Source organism: Drosophila tropicalis, unplaced genomic scaffold (genome assembly GCF_018151085.1).
Source record: "Drosophila tropicalis isolate 14030-0801.00 unplaced genomic scaffold, ASM1815108v1 contig_562, whole genome shotgun sequence".
Taxonomy (NCBI): domain Eukaryota; kingdom Metazoa; phylum Arthropoda; class Insecta; order Diptera; family Drosophilidae; genus Drosophila; species Drosophila tropicalis.
In genome coordinates, this window is record NW_027173037.1 from 366,627 (window position 1) to 389,836 (window position 23,210).

Consider the following 23,210-nt stretch of genomic DNA (forward strand, 5'->3'; position numbering starts at 1 on the left):
ACAAGTTTCTGTTTTAAAAAAGTTTTGCGAGTTCTTCGTTTTAATTGTGCTTCATTATTAATTAGGCAGTATTCGGTTAGTTGGTTAAAAAAAGTTTAATTTGATTTATTGAACTAAAATATTCTTTTTAGTTTCAGTCAGTTTTACAATAATTAAAGAAATAAAATGAAATATTCAAGATAAATGAAGTTGTTTATTCGAACAGTGCTAGATTGCTTAAATGTAAAGCACTTATCGAAGAAATAATATAGAACCTAGGTTTATGTTCCAATAACTTATTAGAGAAACATGACATTATATGTTTATGAAGATATTGCAATTCATTCTATCCAACAAATTCGGAAATGAATACAAGTTTGAATACTTTTAAAATTTCATTAGATTTCAGAAAAAGTTTAGTGACAAATTAAAGGGGAAAAAATATAGATCAGTAATTTGAAAAATTATCCAGTTTTTAAAGGAATTAGAGAAAGTTTAAAATTTTTAAACTTGTAAGCTTACAAATTTGAAAAGTTGTCCAATTTTTTAAGAGATTTTTCAAATTTTGATATTTGTAAACATACAAATTTAAAAATTTGTTTGTACTGGTTTTCATTAAAGTATTATTGATACAATTTAATTCTATAGTTTTAAGGGTTTTGACTTTAAGACTATCAAAACAAAAAAGTCTTAAAATGAAAAGCCTATTCAAAAGTCAGCAAAGTCAATTTAGCTAATTGTCTTAGATTAATTAAACTAGAAATTATTCAGTTCATGCACTTGATTCGGTTTTAGCTGATTGAAACAAGTGGCTTGTTCATTAGACTCTTTTTAATCTTGGCCAGAGCGCTAGTAGCATCGCCGGGCTTACGCTTCTGATCCTTATTTTTGGGGCCCAAGGGAATCATACTCGTGTCGATGAGACGTCTTCGGAAATTCTTATAGAACTGTAGTACTTGAGGATTTGCCCACACTTGCTTGGCATCAAAATCCAGAATGCGTACCGATTGCAGGGATTTGGCTCGCGACAAGGCCACATAAGCTTGACCGGCTTCAAACACTTTGGAGAGCGACATCTCCACACAATCCAGCGTTAAACCCTGACTTTTGTGTATGGAAAAGGCCCATGCCAGCTTGAGGGGTACTTGACGTCGTGTTATGAGGCCGCCAGTGGCAGTTTTAATGATCCATTTCTCATGCTTACAGGCATATTCCTGATTATTCTTAAATCGTACAACGGGCAGACCCTTCTCAATGCGTACCACTACACCGCGAGCTCCATTGACCAGGCCATTGGATATATTGATATTCTTTAAAAGCATCACTTGGGCATTTACTTTGAGATACAATTGAGAAGGGGCCTGAATTTGTTGATCCAATTGCTTGGTCATACCAGCATCAGAGTCCTCGGCGCGAAAGAGAACCCTTTCACCGCTGAGATTCTCCAATTTGGTTTCATTTATCGAGTTCGCATCGTTCGTATGGGAGCACAATTGTGTGGCCAAAATACCATTGCCTTCGATTTTCTGCTTGGACGTTGCCACCAGGCGGGAACTGATGATATCATTTACATGACCGATTCGCAGATGATTTAGAATTTTCACAAATTCTGGATCCGATTGTCGATGGACTTGCTTTAGCTCAAAGACACATTGAATGCACGTTTCCCAGGCACTCGATTGAAAGCAGAAACGTTGTTGGGGTGTCGACGCTCCGAAATCAACCTTAATCACAGGTGGCAGCTGGAGAAAGTCACCGCATAGGATCAGTTGAATCCCACCAAAAGGACGTTCATTGCGTCGTATATGACGAGCGACTGCTTCGATTTTCTATGTTCAAAAGTAAATGAAAATTGTTAATAAAACAGTCATTGTCAAAGAGTGACATATTCTACCTCAAAGTATTGCCCATCCACCATGGAGATTTCATCGATAATCAAACGTTTACATTTACGCCAAGTCTGTGCATTTACGGGACGGGAGGCCAGCTCCAAGCAACGTGGCAATGTTGCATCTCCACCTCCGATTCCAGCAAAGGCATGCAATGTGGTGCCACCAATCAGACAGGCGGCCACACCGGTCGATGCCGTTGCCACGGTTCCATCGGGCGGCAAAGCTGATATTATTTTACGTAAAAGAAAACTTTTGCCTGTGCCAGCGGAGCCGGTGAAAAATACATTTTTTCCAGCCGTACACGAACGTAGGACTTCCATTTGCTCTTCACTTAAACGCAAAGTGTCTTCGCTTTCAGCTTTTGAGCTGGAAGATGTCGATGATTGTTGATATAGTTTTTTGGCTGCTGGTAAACTGCTTCCGCTTCCTGTACCCTTATCCTCCTCGAACCGTCGTTTCTTAGCCGCTTGTGGTGAGGGTGTGGTGGTGGTAGCTCTCGAGCCTATTCCCGCCTTTTTTCGCGCCAAAATCATCTCCGCGGTGGTCACTGGGCTAATCTCTTCGAAACTGCTTGGTCTTCCCGAGAGCATATGTTCGCGCAATTTCTTCTGCAGGGCTGCCTCATCCGGCTGGCCAGATTCCCCATTCGCGCCATTCATCTTGATGAAAATGGTGCGAAGAAAGAACATCAGGGTACCAGGTGGAGCATTTGATAAGTATAATGTACATAGCTCTGCTTTGAAATTGAAGGTGGCCTTGCCCTCGGACATAAATTTCTTGTGTACCATCATGTCCTTTAGCTTAAATTTCATTGGCTTCAGTTTCTCGGGCGTCAACTCCAGGAACATTTCTCGCAGATCGTTGCGTATCAAACGTAGCGTGGCCGTCTTGTAGGCCAATTTGCGTCCCGTTACGCCCACGGCATTCGTCCAGTGTATATTCACTGCGCAGGTGAGCACAGCTTCGTTCAAATCCATATTGGAAATTGGTTGTTTTTAGTCAGCAGTTTAAAAAAAAAATTAATCCTTTGCTCGGCGTGTTTTGGCGGTGTAAGTAAGCTAGAGTGGCCAGCTTATTTCATTTTTCGATAAGCAAAATTCGTACTCGAAATTCGATTTGCCCTTCCAAACTAGGGCTGCAAAATAATCGATAGTATCAATAGTTTTTTTTATAATGGCGATAGCTCGATAGTATTTTCAGACTATCGATTGTTTAAAAAATGTGGACACTGCTATTTTTAAACAAGAATATGTCGGTTCTTGAGTAGAAAATTAGGTAAATATTTACAGGTAAATATTTCGTTTGTTACCAAATTTATATAATTTAAGCGCGTTTTGGGCCCAAATAGCTTTTGTAAATATTTACCGATTTTTTGCTATCGACAATTTTTAAATTTTATCCGCAATCGCTTCTGAAAATAAGCCAGATCTGGCCGAACATAAGCCAAAATGGCAACACTGCCGAATCGTGGGTGATTGTTGTTTTCTCGTTACTCCGTCGAAAATTTTACACAATTTTCTAAATTTAAATAAAACTAACAAAAATGTTATAAACAACGGTAAGTTAATAAAAGCAACAAACAATAACAAAATGCAGTTAAATTTCTTTAAATATATCAACATTTTTCATAAACTAAGGCATTTTGCTTAAGCATCTGTGTATGTGTTTGCCTCTGCTTGTCCAAAGGGTGAAAAAAAATAAAAAAAGTACAATTGCCACCTATGCTCCAGCAGCAGCAAAAGCAGTTCCTTTCAGCTGTTAGAGAGAGATAGAGTGAAACAATAAAAAGAGGATGCAAGAGCCTTCGAGAACTTCGTAGATTATTTAACATCTGGTGAGAGAGATCAAGGTGAAGGAGCAAACAAATGAATGTGAAGATGAATGAATTATGAGAATGGTGAAGAAGTGTTAAGATTTGTGAATGGCTGCAATTTTGTTCACCTGTGTGTGTGCGTGGGGGGCGGATGGCGGGGGGGACGCATACAAAAAAATATATTCTCTTATTTGTATTTATTTTTACGCTCGCATTGGGCTCATTAGCGGCTTTTTTTTTTCTAATGGACAGACGTCAGCAAAGAGGAAACAGAGAGAGAAGATAAAGTACATAGAAAAAGTTTTGTGTGTGTGTGTGTGTGTGTGTGGGAGTGTAAGTGTGTATGTTTGTGCTTTAATCCATTTTCAGACGTTTTGTTGTTTCTGTTTTAAGCTGGTCTGCCAAATTATGCAACTTCCAGACAAACAATTCTAGATTCAAATCAAAATTACTTTAACGAGAGGTGCTTCTAAATTTGCATATAAGCTATATTGTCATCCTTCAAAAATAAATTAGTGATGTTTCAGAAGCAGAAAGATCTTAATTAATGAGTTAATATAAACGAAATGTTTACAAACATGTTTAGAAGTTATAGGTTTTATTTTTAAACAAAAGGGCAACAAAATTAGCTAATAGAATACATACCTTCAATATGATATTACGTATACGTATTTACAAGGAAAAGTGGTGTTTGCTCACAAAAATAGAATTTTTAAATATTTTAAACATTATTAACTCAATGATTAATATAGGAGCTTATTCCCTAGACTTGCTTTTAAATATGAGATATAAAAATGCTTCTTCAGTAATTTCTTTCAAGTATTTCTTCAATACCTGACATTAGAAATAAAGCCACAAAGAATCAAATACAAATTTATTAAGCCTACCCACTCTCGGAACTAATTACCAAACGATTCAGTGACATTTGTCGTTTATCAATGATCCATCAAACAAGTGTTGGTAATTAGGTAATAAAACAAAACCTGTGACATTTGATTGCCACAACTGTTGTACAGGCCCTCGTTTATGAGAATTTGTTTGTCGTCGCATAAACAATTTAGCTTCATCTATTTCTCTTTCTATTTCAATTGCTTTTGATCATGAGTTCTGCTATAATAAATATTTCCAACTCTTTGTTTAACAAAAACCTTTGCTTTCTACTATCTCTCACTCTGTTTTTTCAAGTCTTTGCTAATTTAATTATGGCAATATATATATATACGTTTATATAGTTATATCTATGTATGTATATATTCGTGGCAGTTTTTTCTTGTTTTCTTTCGAGCTATTTTTGTCTCTCTTTTTTGAGCCAAATTTCAGCCATTTTTTGTTGTTGTTTTCATTTTTCTGTTTCGCTTTTTGCACGCACTAGAAAAAAGTTAGTGTCAAAATGTTGTGAAATTATTCACCTCCATTAAAAAACACATATTAACAATATTTAAACAATAATTTGCTGTTATTGTTTGTTTATTGAACTTTCAATTGTCATGGAATTAGCATTTAAAGGCGCACATTTTGTTTGATTAATCGCGTTTCTTATCAAGACCACTGCACCCTGTCACTCAATAGAGGGAGGGAAGTCGTCCCAACTGATAAGCCTCTGTCTGACCACTAAAAGGGTGCCCATTATAGAGGTCATATTTGTTCGAATGGCAACAAATACGCAAAAATAATCTTAATAGTCTTGTTAGTTCTTTTTATTTTTTTGGTTACTTAGGGAACGTTGTTACGGCATTTGTAAACATGATTTGAAGCATTCAATTTCAAAGAACAACTAAGGACCGCGGCAGACGGAATTGGAGAGAGAATCAAATGCAAAACTTGACTTTGAGCCCGATTGGGTTACTTGATTTATAAAAGTAATCTTAACTAGGAAAAAAAGTCTTTAAAAACCTGAATAATTAATTTATGTTTCTTCGTTTAGTTGGCAATACGTAAAGAGCTATGAGTAAATTTCTTCTGTTTTCATGATGCAACTAGCCTGGAATTTAAGTAATTAAGTTTTATATAGGATTGTTTATGTTTTCCAAATCGATGCTTTTACTTTTCCTTCATATCCCAGTAAATTTCCCCGCTCAATTTGACGAAATATTTAAATTTACATTACTAATTCCACAATGATTGGGAAACTTAACCGATTGACGATTGAAACTATACAAAAAATATATTAAATATGACTATTCCTTATTGGCATAAGGAATCAAAAGATTTTCGCTAATTACACACCCTATATAGAATGGAATGAATCAGATTAAAATTAAATTATGATGGCAACCTAATCTTATGCCTTTAAGTCAACATTTTTATGGGGTCAGTCACACTTGGCACACAGTTTTCTTCGTTCTATCTAGCAGTAAAAGGTCGTGTTTATATTGTTAATAAAATTTTTAAAGAAATAATAGTTCCTTTTTTTTTTTTTTTTTGTGTATGCCAGACTTTGTGGCTTTTATATTGCCGGTAATAAAATACTTTGCCATATTTTGTTGTTGATGCAGGTTGTGGTTTTTATACCATATTATATAAACAATTTCTTCTATTATTATTTTCGCATCTCAGCGAGCTTATAATTTTTATAATAGAAACAGTAATTTTAATTGTTTGTACTAAACAAATACGGAAGCATGCCAAAATAACATTTTATTTTTGTTTATAGAAGACTTCTAAAAATAAATTGGTATTAGAGGAAACAAACATTTTTTAATAGGAATTTTTTCTTGCAAAACAATGTTTAAAGTTTCTAAACAATTAAATGTGTTATTCGGGCTAACTGTCACACCCTGTAAAATTTGTAATTTTTGATTGATCGTTATTGTCACTACTTAAAAGTTGGTGGAAATTTTATCAATTATTATGAAATAGATATTCTTTGTTTTTCGACATGGATGTTATAGGATTTGTTTTTATTAATTTATTATCGTAATAATTTCTGTTATAACCTTATAAAAATTATCGCATTGATGATTAATTGGTGCAGCAATTTAATGTTGTAATCGAATCAAAAGAATTTCTGTCTATGCCTGGCTATAACAGAGTCAGATTGATTGACTGCCTAAATGGGATGACTATCATATCTCATATCCACCCATGAGAATGATGAAATCACTAGGAAACATAGACTGGCAAAGAAGGAAAAAAATTCACAAGACTCATAAGCCACTAACTGATAAACAGTTTTATAAAACTAATGTAGATCCTTTTTGCCCTTTAGAAAGGTTCATTTCCAAAAAATTTGATTGGAATTGTTTCCCACCTTTTTCTTGCTTCATTCCATTTTGCTCTTTGTCGACAAGGACACGAACTCTCATTGCATTGGGTTTTATCATGTGTTTCGTGTTTATATAATTTGCTTATTGTTTCATTAGAATAGGAAAGAAACAAAATGGACAAATTTGATAGGTTCTTTTTTTTTTTTTTTGGGCTTCATGCCGTCAAAGAAAAGTTGTCATTATATGCTGCATTATTAATAATATTTAATTTGTCCACCTATTTCTAACTCGGCCCCCTTAATACTCAAATGTAACCTTATTTGAGTCGATAAGGAGGTGGAAAAAAAGTCTTTTTCTCGACCTTATAAAAGTTTATAAGTATAAAGTCAATAGTAAAGCAAATAAATTTGGATTGGATAGATAGATACATACACTTTGTAGGCAGATCAATAAATATTATGCTTTTCTCAATTGAAAAAAGAATGCAAAATAACTTAGAAGTTTGAAAAGTATATCCTTGAAGACATGGGAATACGTTGTTAGCTTTGTTAAGTCCATGTCATTCAAAAGGAGTTGACATGGTAAACTTAAGTACATAGCTTGAATTAACTTGGGCTTGGTCATTGTAAGTTTTTTACTTTATGTAGAGTATATTTAAGCTGGCGACCATCTAACTTGTTTCCTAATAATTGGGCGTCATTTCTTGTCGTATATCAAACAAAGCAATCAACTAATACCCAGTTTCAACCCAGACCAATAATTCTTTTTGTTTTGGAATTTGGGACACGCAATAGTTTTAGTTTGTGTTTTTTTATGGTTTTTAACCATTTGTAATATATAGTAAATATCGATTTTATTTTTGTTGATGTAATCAATAATCAAATTGAAATTAATTACAATTACTTTACTTTTCTTTTCTATTCTGTTGTCTAGGTGTACTATGCGACCGCAGAATGACAGAGAGATAATGCCATATACATATTTGAGATTACAAACGGAAAAATGGAAACAATATCCCAGATTTCCCTGATATTGATTGTCGTCTGTCTAGTTGTGCAACAGACATCCGCTGATTGCATATCAACCTATAGTAGCATTGAGAGTAGCAGTGCTTCGGATTCCGAGCAATTCAATCATCATCATCGACAGTTAAAGACCAGGCCAAGGACATGGCAGGAACATGAGTTCTCGCTGCTGGGCTATAAATTCCATTTGCCATTTGTGGGGCATGCAGTGGACACGGATTTGGATGATAGTGACAGTGACGAAAGTTTGTGGCTGGATGAATTGACTGATGAGCAAACTGATAGTCGAGAGAATGATGAAGAGCAAAATGTATTGGACACATCTAGCAGTCAGTTAACAATAGATCCCTTAACTAGTAAATTTAAATTGAGTTGTGAACGAATTAACATCGAGTCAATCAATAGAGAATTGTTGGAAAAAAGAAGCATCTCGTATCATCAAATTAGGCTGCGGTATGTGCAAGCCGACATGTCCAATCCTCTCCAGCTGCAGCAATATGAGAGTCTTAAAGATTTCCGCTGGCTTGAGAGTGACTTAAAAGATGCCACCCTAGGCAGGTTGCTCCAAAGGCAACCTCAGGGCTTTGAGTATGTGGAGAGATTGGATCTAAGTGAGAATCTATTAGAATGCCTACAATGGGCTGACTCTCCATCATCGATGCGTCGCCTGAAAGTACTTAAAATGAGTGGCAATCGTTTGGCCAATTGCAGTTTAAATCAATTGCAAAATATGAATCATTTGGAAGAACTGCATTTGGATAGAAATCAGTTGAGAGAGCTGCCTATGCATTTTGTTGGCCATCTCAGTGAGTTGCGTCTACTCAATCTTAGTCAGAATCTGCTAACTGAACTGCCACGAGATATCTTTGAAGGAGCTTTGAAACTGGAGCGTCTTTATATATCCGGAAACCGTTTGACCGTGTTACCCTTTCAGCTCTTTCATACGGCACGCAGCTTGCAATTGCTTGATCTCAGCCAAAATTGGTTGCTCTCCTTTCCCGATAACTTCTTCTCTCCGAATGGTCAGCTAAAGCAATTGCATTTACAGCGTAATCATTTGCGTTCGATTGGCAAGCATAGTCTATACAATTTGCATCATCTAAAGCAATTGGATCTATCGCAGAATTCCTTAAGCCAGATTGATCGCAAGGCTTTTGAGTCATTGAATCATCTACTGGCCCTAAATATCTCCGGCAACAATCTAACCGGACTGTCCTCCATCATCTTCCAGCCACTGCCTGCCCTCAAGCAATTGGATCTCAGCCGGAATCAGTTCAAGCAGTTACCCTCGGGAATTTTTCAAATGCAACGATCTTTGGTTCTGCTGCGCATTGATCAGACACCCTTGGAGCAATTATCCAATTGGATATCCCGGACAGATGAATCAACGATAGATCCGCAGATATTGCGACATCTGCGTTATCTATCGCTGCAGCAAAATCATCAACTTACACAATTGCCGAGTACCCTGTTTGCCAATGCTCGCAATTTGCGTGAACTTTTGCTTGCGGAGAGCGGTCTTCAGGCCTTACCCCAGCAAGTCTCTGGCCTTACACGCCTTCAGCGTCTTTCGGTGCGTGGCAATAATCTGGCCTCATTGCCCGAGGGACTGAAAGAACTGGCCCATTTGCGTTATCTTAACATATTGAACAATGAGTATCAATGCGATTGCAGCATGTATTGGCTAAATGCCTGGTTAACCAATTCAAATACCAGCTTACATTCACCCAGCTCCAATCAGGGACCACCATTGGCGTCATATGAAACTATTGATAATCAGATTGATTCGTTAAAGTGTCAATATGGTTATCCGGGTGATATGCTGCGTGTATTAAGCAACCTAAATTGCTCAGTGCCCGTCGTTAAGCAATTCTCTGAGCCAAAAATGCATAAACTTCACTCCACAGCCAAATTGGAGTGCCAAATTTCGGGCAGTCCGGTGCCGGATATTCTTTGGGTAAGTCAAAAGACATGCTTCCTCTATCGTAAAATTTCTTTAACTGTATTTTTTATTTCAGGTAACACCGCGTAACACTATATTGCGTCATCATGCCGATCCCGATAAGCGACCCATAATCATTGAGAGCGATCGGGATGATCCTCGTCCTATAAGCAAAGACGAGCTGGCTGCCCTAATGGACGAGAGTTATGTACAAAAGCATAACTTGAGTCGTCAACAGAATTCGATGGTAGGCCAACGTTTGGTTCTGGTGGAGAATGGCTCTCTGCTGGTCCACAACATTTCACGAATTGATAGTGGCCTTTACACTTGCATTGCCTTCAATGTTATGGGCAAATCATCAACGGGCCTTAGGTGAGAGAGATCTCCTCCTCCTCATGTAATTTTGTTAACATTTTCCCATTTTCTGCAGGCTCTATATCGATCCCATAGTATTTTATCGCGTAAAAATTGGAAGTTTATTGGCAGGAACTGCTTTGGCCACCAGTTTCTTGTTCCTCACCTTGATTGTTCAGGGAATTAGGAGTTGTCTCTCCCGTTGGGGTATCTGTCAGCGTTTCTATTGTTGTGCCAATCGGAATAAAAAATCACCAAGGGCTCGTCAAATCTATGCCATGTTGGACAGCATTGAGAGCTATAAGAGTCAACAGTTGGAACGTCTGCGCGAGAACTATGCCCAGCAAGTGCATCGCATTCGAGAGAATTGTGCCCAGCAAGTGGAATGGATTCAAAGTAGCTATACCACTCAGGCCAAGCATATTAAAGAGTTTCGTGATATGGGCTCAAATCATTTGACTGCCCTCAAGGATCAATATTATGATCAGGTGAAGAAAGTACGCGATTATTCCACTGGCCAATTAAGCTGGGTGCGCGAGAATTACGTCTTCCAGCGCAATAAGATCAGGAAATTTAGTGCCCATCAAGTTTTACGTCTGCGAGAGGGCTACAAGTATCAACAGCAGACACTAAACAAAGTGCTGGAGAATTTACCCAGTTTCTATTTCGAAAATTGTCGTGGGCGCTGTGAGGAGGACATAGCTGAGGGTAAGTTAAGGATATTTTTGCTTCGAAAAGACAAATGGCTAAAACTTTTTCTATTTGCAGACATAGACTGCTACTTCAAAAGCCAATTGGACTTTGCTGGTGCAAAGGAGTTAAATATACAGAAAATCAAAGCGCGCCTGGCTGTGGCCAATAATTCTACTAGCAAAGCTTCCATCTACTATACACCACCAGATGACCTTGATGATCCGTTGCGTAGTTCGCGGCTTAATTTGCAAACTTCACCCATTCACATCAACTACATCGATGAGAATCTCGATCAGCAGAAGCAATTGGAGCACGATTTCAAAATGGATCCCCATCTCTTGCTCTATAATACGCCGCGGCTCTACCTGAATCCCGAGGGAGCAAGTAGCAGTAATCAGGCGGCGGCCATGGCGGCAGCTGTTGCTTTAGCTAATTATGCCAGCATTGAGGATAACAATCATAGCGGGCATGAGGATCTAGATCGAGATGAGGAAAATCCGCAGAAGCAGCAGCAGCAAGAACTGTTACCTCTTGGAGATACAACGACTGAAGATGTTAGAAATTCTCGTTCATGTCCGGCCATCTATAAGGTGTCCAAGCAGAGTGATGGCAGTACTTTGCATGAATTGCTAACCAAGGACAGAGAACCGCAGCATCTGAATCCCATGGATGAGTCATCATTGACCACAGCTCCTCCGGCCACAAAGCTAAACATAATCCTAGACGAACAGCAACAGTCCTGAACCTGAATCATTTAGAGATTTTTGTTCTACTTTTTTTTTTTTTTTCATTAATTAATTGAAAGTTAAACTAATTCAAAGGCAAAATGAAGAAATGTAAAAGTACATACATAGATTTTAAGTTTAAGGCAGCAAACAATAATTATATTTAGATTTAATTAGCGGAACTTAATGAATTCAAAAATGCTGAACATTCGAGATTGATGAAATAAGAAAAGTCATACGATTATTTAACTATATGTAATTATGTATACAGAAATTGGCACACATAGAGATCAAAGAAAGAAAAAAAAAACAAAAAATAGAAATTATTCTCAATTCCAATGCATAATTCTAATAAATTGTAAATCTTAATCTACTTATTATCATTTGAAACTATAACGAATCGTCAAAGGTCAAATTTGATTTTTAACTGAGATTCTACTTTAAAAACTGTTTAGTTTTTGCTTGGGAAATTCTACAAATCAGCTGAAGGCGATTAGGTTTTAGCTAAGTTTATGAAACAGAATAAACTTGTAGATTCAAATAGTTTTTTTTATAATTAGATTTTAGCTTATTACTTATTTCAGATATAATATGCAATAGTTCATTCAGCTGATTAAAACTGAATTTAGTTAATGTTGAGTAGTAAAAAAGAAAACGATACAAAAGAAAATAAAACAAGCCGTTATTTAGCAAGTCTATTAGAAATATTTTTGCTTTGAGATTAATTCGACTATTTAAAGTCTTAGTTTTGCATTAGTTTTTTGTTTTCTGTAAGCATGAAATTTAGCATATTTGGAATTGAGAAGAGTTATATATCTATTTATCTATACATATATTGCTTAGTAAAGAATTTAAAAATTGAGAGATTGTAGAAATGGAAATGTATCATTAATTAATTGTCAATAATACTTAAAAAGCCCCCATTTGTGATTTCATTCTATAACAAAAAACAAAACAAAAAGAGAGAAACGTAAGAACAACTTATTTATAAAACAATAGAGGCGTATTTTAAAGTGAAAGAAAACAAATTTTAATCATTTTCAAATATAGCAGAAACTATATATGAAAAACAAATCGATCTATAAATAAAATGTTTACTATAAAACAAAATACATAAGAGGAAAATCCATATGATATTATCCCAAAAATTTATTTATAACACAAGTTTCAACATCGAGATTTGTCTCAAACATTGGGACATTTCTGAACGACCACCTCGATGGCACATGGACTAGCATCAATTTTGCATGGCTCACTGTCGGTTTCAACCTCGGTAATATCAGACTCACACTCACAAGGATGGCACTCCAATTCTCCCTCGCCCTCGCCCTCCTCTCCCTCATCAAAGTAGCTGATCTTCTCCTCACTGCGCATGCTGGGCATAGTGGACAGTGAGCAGACAGAAAGCTCCGAATCGGAAATGGGCAAGGGCACTGGTTCCTGCGGCAGCATTGAGTAATCAAAGACTGCAATCTCTTGAGCAAACCATTGTGTTGGTGCCATTGGCAAAGGATTGCCGTCTTCGTCCTCCATTTGTCCCATTTCATCTTCACCTTCCATATTTTCATTCGAAGCAGTGGCTTTCAAACTGAAATTGTTTGGCAGGAAATAGCCCAAAAGTAGATAACGATTATTGAAACTGAATACAGCTGGTCCAGAGGGATACTGAGTGTCCCAGATGCCATGCAGAATGGTGCACTTATCATCGTTGCCAATGTAAAGTTCGAATGGACCCATTCGTGTGTTGCTATTCCATGTTGATTTCAGCCGCACGGACAGACAACAGTTATCCTTGTTGGTATTGAAGCTATAGATGCCCACACCATGACGTTGACCCTTGAACCAGTCACCAGAATAACAATCGCCATTCACATAATTATAACGTCCCTTGCCATGTTTTAGATGCTTGCGCCAATTTCCCTCGTAAACAGAACCATCGGGATAGATGAATATGCCACGCCCACATCGTTTGCCACAACGATACTGGCCATAGTAGCGGGAGCCATTCTTAAAAACATAAAGACCAATGCCATGACGTCGTCCTTTGCGATAATTTCCATCATATTGATCGCCATTGGGTAAAATTGCCCAACCGCGACCATGTCGTTGTCCAGCGGCATTACGTCCGCCTATATAGAGCTATTTTACGGGTTTATAAAGGAATATTACATTGGCCAATTTTCTAGTTAGCTTACACCTATATTAGGTCCTGAATCCTCCTCGTCGGGATACGACAAATCCGACTCTTCTGACATATCCGAAACACTCATATCGATGGTTTTCTTTCGGCTTTCGACTTGGATTTATTTAATCAACTTAATTTACTTTCGGAAAAATATAATAGTGTAGGAATAATAGTGTGTTCATTAGACTACGATTTACATTTAATGCCGAGGCTTGCTTTTCTATCAATAAATATTAAATTAAATCTTTAAATTTTCTTCCCTTCTCACCTAGACGTTTCCGTGTAGAAGTAATTCGCCAATGGATACCGTATGAGTAAAGCCATTAAGGTACACAACACCTGGAATCCCATCAATATTTGTGTAACCACTCGCTCATGTGTTGGCCCGAAGAGAACCATTACAAAATTAATCAGAGTGAAGTTATTCGTTCGCACTTGACCATCAGTGCTCACCTCTTGCCAGCTTATCAATTTCAGTTTCCTCAGAACGTTGACCATGAGGCGACCCAATGGATTCAGTTCTTCCAATTTAAATTCTGTTGTGCTGATATGTAATAAATCTGATTTACTATCATATTTAGGCAAACGGTGACGAGGACATGGCACAAAGTGGAATAGTTGCGGTATCGAATACAGAAAATTCAGTATTTGGGGCAAAAAAAACAGGAGCAGTGTCTTGCTAAAGTGCCCCAGAATGCCGACCACAGCAAAAGTCATGCCGGCAAAATAGCAAAATGTATCGCCAACAAATACCTGTGATGGATATCTGTAAGAGAAACATAGAACAAGTATTTAAATTTGAATCTTATAACGGAAAAAATTGATTGGTCACACTAAAATCTAAAAAAAAAAAACCAGTTATAGCTATATATGACTTCAATATTTTATACCCATTTCTCTGATATATGAATCATATTAAATCAATACAATTTACTAATTACCAAGATTTAATTACCATTTCTTGATGAATGTAATAAATGTATTCAGAATATTTTTACTTTCGAATTTTAAAAAGCCCGCAAACATTTGGCAGGAAAAAGGCTAAACGCTCTTACACAGAATTCGCCGGCTGCGCAGTCGACGCAGAAACAGCTGCGACGACGTCAGCTGTGCGGGGGAGAGCGAAAAAAAAGAAAAAGGAATTTTTTGGGTGTGTTAAGAAAAGAAAAAGTCTGAAAGAAGAAAATGAATATAAGCCAACAAATGGACAAAAAGATAACTTAACTTTTTTTCCCAACAAAACGCCAGCAGAATGGTGAAAAGCTTCACAGGAACTGCAGTCGTCAGTGCCGGCAATGGACGATTGGGTATAACAAAAAAATTGGTGCTTTGGTCAGTTCTAATACTACAAATTGGGTTCATTGGTTGCATATGGTTGCTTCAAATGAGCTACAACGGCCAGGAACAGCAGCAACAGATGCAGCAGAGTGTATCGGGATCATGGGATCCCGATGCTAAGGATTGGAGGGGAAGGAGAGTGAACTTTGTAAAGAATCACAAGCAAAGAGGAGCAGGAGGAGGAGGAGAGGAAGCTCGATTCAGTGGCGGGGGTGTTCATTGCCCGCGTCATCCGCATGAGAATGTCAATCGTTATGATCTGGACTTTTATCAAATGAAAGTGGAAAGATTAAACAATACGAATTTAATGGAAGCAGCCGCCTATGAGGAGGATTTGGAGCCATCTTTATGGTGCTATCGTCAGGGCACACTGAACGAGAGTCATGTCAATGAAGTGGACTATCTAATGGCACCATTACAATGTAAATGTGCCAATGGCTGGCATGGAAGGGATTGTGGTCAACCGGAGATTATTTGGCGTGCTCTGATGACTCTTAGTCGGGTCAGCAAGCGGGCCGGTATTGCGGCACCTCCAATCCAGCTAAGAGAAGCTAGTGGAAGTAATCTGCATCGTCTATACTATATGCTGGAATTGGGACCATGGGAATTATTAAACTTGGATCTATTAGAACTGCAATTGATAGCTTTAATTGAGGTGGTGGATTACTTTCTCATCTACTATGTGAATCACAGTGGCAGCAAGGAGCAGGAACAGCATCAACACACTGTGGAGGCCATGTTGGGACGAAACAATGCCAGTTATTTGCTTTATCAGTGTCCGACGCGGCAAAATTGTAGTAGTTCTTTGGTCTATGGACAATTTCGTCGTCAACTTTGGTCCTTATGTGGTGTACAAATGCAGGTCAAGGACCTGCTCCTCCATGGCGACAGTGAAACAGTCTATGCTCCGTCTTCCCTAAAATTTCTCAAATACTATGCCAAAGATGTGCTCCCTTTGCAATTTCGTTTGAAGTTCAATGTCTACGGATTCTATTGGCAACATCCACAGAGAACTTTACTACATGGAGTAATCAGTTCATTGAACCATCTGCATAATGGTGTGGCTCAAATCGATAGCTATAGCCACACCTTGGGTGATCTCAATCACTTTGGCGGCTGGCATTGTCAATTGTGTTTGTCGCCCGAGCAAATTGTGCGCCTTCTGCAAAGTTCCTATCACAATTTGAATGTTAAATTGCCCAATACGAGCAGAAATGCGCATATAGATTCATTCTATATACAACGATTAATATCGAATGGTTTATATATAGACGGTACCACCCAATTGCAACGTCTGCGTCAACAAAGTGAAAAATATTATGCCCCCGAAATGGCTTTACGTTTGAGCAGTCAATTCGGGCAACTTCTAGTCAATCTTTACGATGTATCAGAGGAAGAGGACGATGTCGACAACGAGATGGAATAATGTCTAAGTTTTACTTGTGACCTAATCTAAGTGAAGAAAGGAGTCCTATATATATACATATATATTTGTTTAAATATGTATACGTGCCTGCTTTATATCATCGATCTCATATCACATTAATCATCATCTTAAACATTAATTATATTTGCACATCGCCTCAAAAAAAAAAAAACATAATAAAAAACAAACTTTAAAATTTCAGACAGACAGGACGGAACATCTGTGATAAGAAAAAACCACACACACATATATATATATATATGAAGAATTGAGGTCAATACAAAATTAATTATAATTCTTCATATCTAACAAATTTGCTGGAATTATACGTTGTGACCACCATATGATATAATCTTTCAGTTGACTTAAGAATTTAGCTTAAATATTAGTAATTGGGGTAATTAAGATACCCTTGCATATGAAAAATTTAAGATCAGTTGTAATCTAATTCAATGTCTTATAATTATAGTTTATAAAAAATTATTCTAAATTTGTTAACTTGTCAGATTCATATTCAAATAAACAAGGAAAAAAAAAGAACAGCAAAAGCGGTTAAACATTTTCAAAACTAAATGAGAGATGTTGGCCTGTGGAAAGGCATTGGAACTCACTGTCGAATCTCTGTACATCTGTACCGAAGACTGCCCTTTCTTTATTACTACACTTGGAAATTTGTTTTAACAGAAATCTCCCTAATGATTTATCTTCTCCTTGACTAAAATACAAATTGAAAATGAATCCCTCTGGATCAATAAACAATGAGTTGCGTACGTTTAATCGCTAAAGTTAGACTTTTTGATTAAAATTATTTTTAAAAAAAAATCAGTAGGAACTGATTCAAGGATTCATTTAAAAGCCTAGTCGAAAGTGGCTAACAATAACTTATACAAAAGCCAAATAGACTTACCTATTGAACTTCCATAGGGCCAACGAAGTGGCAAAAAATGGCAACATAAAGTAAATAGAAAACGCATGCGATTCGACTTGATGTCCCAATGATAACTCAATTAAATTGAATACCAAAACCGATCCAGCTATAACCAATGATTGTCCCACCTCCAGGCCATTGATGCCAGCCAATATGTTAATGGCATTGGTGCAGAATACCGCCAACATGCCCATAAAGACATAATAAAGTGGACCTTCCAAAGGAGAAATATTGGAATTATAATATTGTAAATAAAGCAGGCAAAATGAGGCGAACCTATGTTAACCGAAGTTCCCAGTAAGAAACGTGCAAAATTCGGCATTATCACCGTAGTCGAATTGTAGTTGACATAGTATACCATAAGCAGGGGCAGCGTAGCAATGGTGGGCAGTAGAAGCTTGTCACGCCAACGCAAATCCAAAACATCATCGGCAAAACCCAGAAAGATCATGCAGCAAATGGATAATAGGGCAGCAATCAATTCCACAAACTAAAAGAAAAAAAAAAGAAACAAAACATTAGCATGTGTTATGTGTCCAATGCATTTGCATTTGCCATTTTGGAATTTAATTTTACTTTATCATGTGGAAATGTGGCAGGTTTGCCTCCAGTCACCGCATCTGTGGCAGCTGCCTCATCAAAGGCAAAGGGTACGGGTATGAAAATGAACATAGACACCAGAAAAACGCAGCCAATGACGACACCATAGGATTCGGGTCTAAACGAAGATGAAGTAGAGGGCATTACATGGGGGCAATCTCTAGGAAAGACTGTGTAGCGTCTTACACTTGTGGTTGGTCCTTTTTGCACAGATCTTTGCCATACAAATTCGCCTTGATAAACATCCCCCGGAATCGTGGTATCATTCGCACCGTCATGCAGTATGCGGCCGTGGACAGAGCCGCATTTATGGCTATTGCTGTGGCCGACATTGTTGCAACTCCACTAAATTAAATTAACCTGTTTGCCCACTAGCGACTCCACGTCACAAGATTGTGATTCAGCTGTCTTTGGTGTTGGAGTGTGTGTGTGTGTGTGTAATTTTCAATTATGTGTGTGCCTCACTCGATCATGTTGCCAATGAAAAACTAATTGGGTTGGCTGAAAAGTACACGCAATTGTTCTTATGCGGCGCTGATAAAAACAAACACAGCTGTTTCGTCAGCAGTGTGACCATACGCTCGCAAGCAGACTAATAACACATGAAATCTATGGCGCACAGGGTGTTTCATGCAAAAATTACTTGAACGCCGTTAATTTTGAATTGAATAGACTTTTTCTTCTAACTTTTAGCAAACATTTATAAAACTAAAACTTATATTCTTATTTCTATGTTTTTAAAATCATCTTTTCAGACGTCAAATTTTATTGTTGGTATTAATTTTTTTGGTTCCTTTTGCAAATCTTATACAAACAATAATAATAAAATAATATTTATAATAAAAAGGAAATGCGAATACTGGAAGAAATAAATTATTTTTATCTTTTCTAATTGACTTTTCTGAAAAATGTTTTAGAAATAAAAATGAGACGATTTTGTAGATTATATATTTGACGATATTCTGTAATACTTATAAAAATAGTAATATTCAAAAGTCGATTAAAAGTGACCCCATCATTCTAGTTTATTTTTTAAGTTTCTTTACGTTATTGAACGCACTTTCAATGTTCAGAAACGATGCCTACAATTAATATAATTTCAAAGATAGGTTACTTGGGCGATAATCCTTGACTGATCCTTTCGGATTTAATGTATAGCCATTGACTCTGCAATAAGATGAAATATATTGAAATTTTAGGCACCCTCTGAATATCAGCAAGAGTTGCCTGCACTGTTACATCATGGGTTTTCCGCTTGACTTCCTGGAAAGTGTATATCAAGACTTAGTAGTAAATGATACTGGGTTGAGCAGAATGATCTTTAGCAAGGATTTGGAGCTAATGAACTTGCTTAGTTGTACTTTCATTGAGCCATTTTCTAAATTTTCCAAACCTTGTTATTCAAATACTCTATTTGTTTGTCGTTTAATTTGTATTTTTATTATCCTTTTGGGTTTGGTTTTGTTTTCTTTTTTGTTGAGGGGTGGGGATGGGTAAACCTTTTAGGAAGGTAGGGGGGTCTGACCATGTCCAAAGAGTTTCTCCAAACAGTTTACTTAGAGAACTACTTATACACAATGTTAAATAATTCTTAATAAATTAATTTACACAAGAGTGGTTTGTTGATGTTGTTGTTATTGTTGAAAACAATGCACTACATTGTTAATATTTAATAAATATTATAAATTAAAACTAAAAGCCAATGTTGTTATGAAATTTGACTTAGATCATTTTTTGTTTATTTTTTATTTTTTGGTTTTTGGAACGGGTTTGTTATCTCTTTTATTTGTTGTTTGTTTGATGACAAAGTGCAACTCGCTAGGTGCGTGCGTCTATAATTATTTTTCTTTTTTTTTTTAAATAGTATATTTGATACATATGTTTGTTTGTTTTGTGTGTGTGTCTGTGTATATATATGTATATATTATATGTATTTATTTTCTTGTTTCTTTGGGATTTGCTGTGATATTTTACTTTGTTTGTTGTAAGTTTTGTAAATTTGATTGCTCTTTTTTTATTGTATTTTTTATCGTAATCATTTCTATGAATTTATTTTGTTTTCCCTTCTTCAATTAAATTATTACTCTTATTTTTTCTTTTGTAATATTGAAGTGCATGCTTAAAGCTTAAACTAAACAAAAAAATTAGAATATTTATAATTTAACAGAAGTTCAAAATTGTGTCAGTATGTGTGTGTGTGTGTCTGTGAATTCACATGGTTTTCTTTTTGTAGTTTCTTTGATTTCCTTTGTTTGCAACTTCATAAAATTGTTCACTATATTTTGTAATTTCCCTAAAATTTATAGATTTAAAATATTTTGTCCCACACAATTTTAATTGTTGTTGTTGTTGTTGTCTGAACGGCCTTAAAACAATATTAAGCTACAGTAAAATATTTTCAATACGCGCTGCGAAGCTTTTGTTTTTTTTTTTTTTTTTTTTTTTTTTCATTTTTTTTTTTTGTTAAATACTTATATTTTTCTTAACTATTCAATTAACTACCAAGTAATGTTTTGTATAATTTCGAATTCGAAAAAATTGTACTTGCTAAAAATAAAAAACGAAACAATCGAAAACCAACTTATCAGAAGTTTTATTGGCTTCAAATTATTTAGTTTCGCTTTTTGGTTTGCTGTTCATTTTTATTTTTAATTTTTGGTTTTCTTGCTTAGCAGTCTAAAGATTTGAATAGCATCAGTAAAGTTTAAATTTATGTAAATTGCTGTAAAAGCAATTTATTAAAAGTTCAATATAAAGAAAAACATTATTATTGTTACCAGAAGAAAGCTTTGAGTGTGGAGTTTCATTTATTTATTTTGTTTTCTTTTCTTTTTCAATATACGGTTTTTGTGTTCTTGTTGGTTTAAAGGCAAAAGCAGCCGGATTTATATTTTCTTGATTTTGGTTTGATTTAAGTTTTTGTGTGTTTAGCAAACTCATAAAATGACCAACTACTCGTTTAGATTCAAAAATACTCATACTCATCCAGCAATCACAATGTGTCCATAAATAAAAAACACTTCAGTTTTAAAAAACAATAACAAAATTCTGTTGAAGAATATATTGGGGTAATCTAAAATTTGAGTTTGAATTTACTTCTCAACATTCAATAAAAAGATTGACTTGACCAACACTGTTTGAAAAGCTCGACTTGGAAAAATTGTAACCGAATATTCGTAAAATACAATTGCTTTTAGCTAACTTTAATAATTTAAGAAAAACTTGAAATTTTAACAAAACTTCTATCAGAATGAAAAAGTTTCTAGAAGTGTTGGAGATTTTAAAATTTAGAGTTTAGAAGAAAAATAGTTTTTATCAAACTAAAAACTAGTTGAAAATATTTTCTTTTAAGAAAAAGATAAAATTGTTGTAATTTTTGCTATTTTTTTTTGTCCATTGACACTTATTTCTTAGTTGCCATTACCATTTCTAATGCTTAAAAAGTTCAATAACTTCATGTGGTTCCCCTTTTCAATTTCATATCTTGCTTTTAGTATTTTTTTCCTTTGGTATTTCTATCACATGCTTTGCATTTCGGCTGCTCAATACGTGTGTGTCTGTGTGTGTGGCAACAAAATGCACTGCTTGCCTGAGTCAAAGATCAACGAAATATATCAGTTCTAATTCTAATTTCTACGATTTGGTTTTGTTTGCAATAAAAAAAAGCATTTAAAAGATTTGAAAAGAGAAATTGGGGGGTAAAAAGAATTCGAAAGGTAGAAAGAATTTTGATTTTGAGGTGGCAAGCAGTGCAAATTGTAACTTTGTAATGTATTTGGATGTCGCTTAGAGCTTCTCCAGATCTGGCTGATTGGGTTCAGTTGGACTTATCGGTGACATCTCTACGCTATCCAAAAGCGGTGTCTTCTCTTCGCTGCAATTGCTGCCAGTGGCATCATCCATGTCCATGACAAAGATGCGAGAGAGTTCAGTGCCACTAGGAGTCAGCTTGGAGGGTGATTCATCCACAGAGCTGTTGTTGCTGGTGCTGCTGCTATTGCTGGTGCTGCTGCTGACATTGAGTGCCTGATCCAGGGACTTAGAGGGCGTGCGGTAGCTGCTGTTATTGCTGCTACTGTTGCTGGTGTTGTTGGTGCTGGTTGCGGTTGTTGATAATGGAGCGGAGGGAGCTTTGGCTACTAAATTCGTTTGGCAGCAGGCCAGGGTAAGAGTGGCCAACGAAGTGGTCTTAATATTGGTCGTCTTTAGTTGATTGGTAATGGAACAACTGCTCCAGCGACCACCAGGCGCCTGATGTGTCACCTGTTGTTGATGATGTTGTTGCTGTTGGTGGTGCTGATGGGCCCGGCCATGACTGTGTGCCTGGTGGCCCTGTATATGACCATGGCTATGGGCATGCGATGAACTTGATACTGATGATGATGCATTATTGTCATCGTTGAAGCTCATCTCATCCTCACTGTGCGTATTATTGATGGCCGTCTGTTTGAGTCGCACCAAATGTCGCTCTGAGTACGATTTGCGGGCATCCATTACCCTCAAATAATCAGATGATTCACCCAAATCTTCGCTCTTAGAGCTGCAATAGCGTCTGCCCGATGTGGACGCATTGCCGCTGCCATTGCCACAAAAACTTGTCGTTACACTCAGCATTTGCTGGCTGCCACTCAATGAGCGTCGTACATTGACCTGAGTGGTGCTGCTGCTGCGGCTCTCGTATTGATTGTCCCGCAGCGAACTCGGCGAGAGTCGCGGTGAATGGGGCGAATTGTTCTCCATAAGCGAATCATTGCTTTTGGCTATGCGATTCTTGCGATAAAATTTACTATCTCGCCACAAAGTCTGGCGTCCAGTGCGTTGCATTTCCATGCTGCATGTGGCAGTGGCACTAGTGGGCGAATCCTGACTTGATGTCTTGCTGATGCGAAACGAGGCATGAGTCAATTTCTTGTACTTTTCGCTCTGCATATTGACGCGATTGTCAGAATGGGTGCGATCTGCCATGGGCATGAAAGCATTATCGATGCGTCGCTCTTCCTCCAGAGAACGGAAGGCCATACGATTCACGTGCTTCAAGTGCTGCTTATCCGAATTACGCTTGGGCGACATGTCCTCAAAGGAGCTGACCTAAAATTATGAAAAA

At 36.8% G+C, this 23,210-nt stretch overlaps 6 protein-coding genes across 9 annotated transcripts in view; 2 read left to right on the forward strand and 4 right to left on the reverse strand.

Annotated features, from left to right (window-relative positions):
* Positions 1-173: 173 nt before the first annotated feature.
* Pif1 (Pif1 DNA helicase) lies at positions 174-2,952 on the reverse strand. The gene is made up of 2 exons (XM_068287517.1): positions 1,874-2,952; positions 174-1,808 (listed from the first exon to the last, which is right to left on the reverse strand). The coding sequence occupies exons 1-2, from the start codon at positions 2,846-2,848 to the stop codon at positions 771-773; spliced, it is 2,013 nt and encodes a 670-aa protein (XP_068143618.1). The 5' UTR covers positions 2,849-2,952; the 3' UTR covers positions 174-770.
* A 356-nt stretch (positions 2,953-3,308) lies between these two features.
* LOC137575070 (immunoglobulin domain and leucine-rich repeat-containing protein 2) lies at positions 3,309-12,006 on the forward strand. Its single transcript, XM_068287469.1, has 5 exons — positions 3,309-3,429; positions 7,824-9,872; positions 9,934-10,229; positions 10,288-10,919; positions 10,980-12,006. Exons 2-5 carry the CDS (start codon positions 7,893-7,895, stop codon positions 11,645-11,647), a joined length of 3,576 nt encoding a protein of 1,191 aa, XP_068143570.1. The 5' UTR covers positions 3,309-3,429; positions 7,824-7,892; the 3' UTR covers positions 11,648-12,006.
* A 748-nt stretch (positions 12,007-12,754) lies between these two features.
* On the reverse strand, positions 12,755-13,962 carry Rsph1 (Radial spoke head protein 1). Its single transcript, XM_068287472.1, has 2 exons — positions 13,825-13,962; positions 12,755-13,768 (listed from the first exon to the last, which is right to left on the reverse strand). Exons 1-2 carry the CDS (start codon positions 13,897-13,899, stop codon positions 12,815-12,817), a joined length of 1,029 nt encoding a protein of 342 aa, XP_068143573.1. The 5' UTR covers positions 13,900-13,962; the 3' UTR covers positions 12,755-12,814.
* A 68-nt stretch (positions 13,963-14,030) lies between these two features.
* On the reverse strand, positions 14,031-18,670 carry Alg7 (Alg7 dolichyl-phosphate N-acetylglucosaminephosphotransferase). Its single transcript, XM_068287471.1, has 5 exons — positions 18,293-18,670; positions 18,083-18,224; positions 17,783-17,996; positions 17,486-17,720; positions 14,031-14,580 (listed from the first exon to the last, which is right to left on the reverse strand). Exons 1-5 carry the CDS (start codon positions 18,436-18,438, stop codon positions 14,079-14,081), a joined length of 1,239 nt encoding a protein of 412 aa, XP_068143572.1. The 5' UTR covers positions 18,439-18,670; the 3' UTR covers positions 14,031-14,078.
* On the forward strand, positions 14,917-17,090 carry Mgat3 (beta-1,4-mannosyl-glycoprotein 4-beta-N-acetylglucosaminyltransferase). The gene has a single exon (XM_068287499.1). The coding sequence runs from the start codon at positions 15,067-15,069 to the stop codon at positions 16,576-16,578; it is 1,512 nt and encodes a 503-aa protein (XP_068143600.1). The 5' UTR covers positions 14,917-15,066; the 3' UTR covers positions 16,579-17,090.
* An 883-nt stretch (positions 18,671-19,553) lies between the features above and the next one.
* The window catches only part of Slob (Slowpoke binding protein), a 43,960-nt gene continuing 40,303 nt past the window's right edge, over positions 19,554-23,210 (reverse strand). For all 4 annotated transcript variants that reach the window (XM_068287532.1, XM_068287534.1, XM_068287533.1 and 1 more), the window contains one exon: positions 19,554-23,194. In XM_068287532.1, the coding sequence (XP_068143633.1) occupies positions 21,893-23,194 (1,302 nt within the window). In that variant the 3' untranslated portion in view covers positions 19,554-21,892. The remainder of the gene's footprint in view (positions 23,195-23,210) is intronic.

Bases quoted from the DNA above. Each gene is read 5' to 3' on its own strand.
- Mgat3 (XM_068287499.1), top strand. From the start codon at position 15,067: ATGGTGAAAAGCTTCACAGGAACTGCAGTCGTCAGTGCCGGCAATGGA.
- Alg7 (XM_068287471.1), bottom strand. From the start codon at position 18,438: ATGTCGGCCACAGCAATAGCCATAAATGCGGCTCTGTCCACGGCCGCA. The intron at 18,225-18,292 runs GTAAGACGCTAC...ATCTTCGTTTAG, and splicing joins AAAAAGGACCAACCACAAGT to ACCCGAATCCTATGGTGTCG. The intron at 14,581-17,485 runs GTAAGTCTATTT...TTTCTCTTACAG, and splicing joins GCCCTATGGAAGTTCAATAG to ATATCCATCACAGGTATTTG.
- Pif1 (XM_068287517.1), bottom strand. From the start codon at position 2,848: ATGGATTTGAACGAAGCTGTGCTCACCTGCGCAGTGAATATACACTGG. The intron at 1,809-1,873 runs GTAGAATATGTC...TTTTGAACATAG, and splicing joins TGGATGGGCAATACTTTGAG to AAAATCGAAGCAGTCGCTCG.
- Rsph1 (XM_068287472.1), bottom strand. From the start codon at position 13,899: ATGAGTGTTTCGGATATGTCAGAAGAGTCGGATTTGTCGTATCCCGAC. The intron at 13,769-13,824 runs GTAAGCTAACTA...CCCGTAAAATAG, and splicing joins ATTCAGGACCTAATATAGGT to CTCTATATAGGCGGACGTAA.
- LOC137575070 (XM_068287469.1), top strand. From the start codon at position 7,893: ATGGAAACAATATCCCAGATTTCCCTGATATTGATTGTCGTCTGTCTA. The intron at 9,873-9,933 runs GTAAGTCAAAAG...TTTTTATTTCAG, and splicing joins CGGTGCCGGATATTCTTTGG to GTAACACCGCGTAACACTAT. The intron at 10,230-10,287 runs GTGAGAGAGATC...CATTTTCTGCAG, and splicing joins AAATCATCAACGGGCCTTAG to GCTCTATATCGATCCCATAG.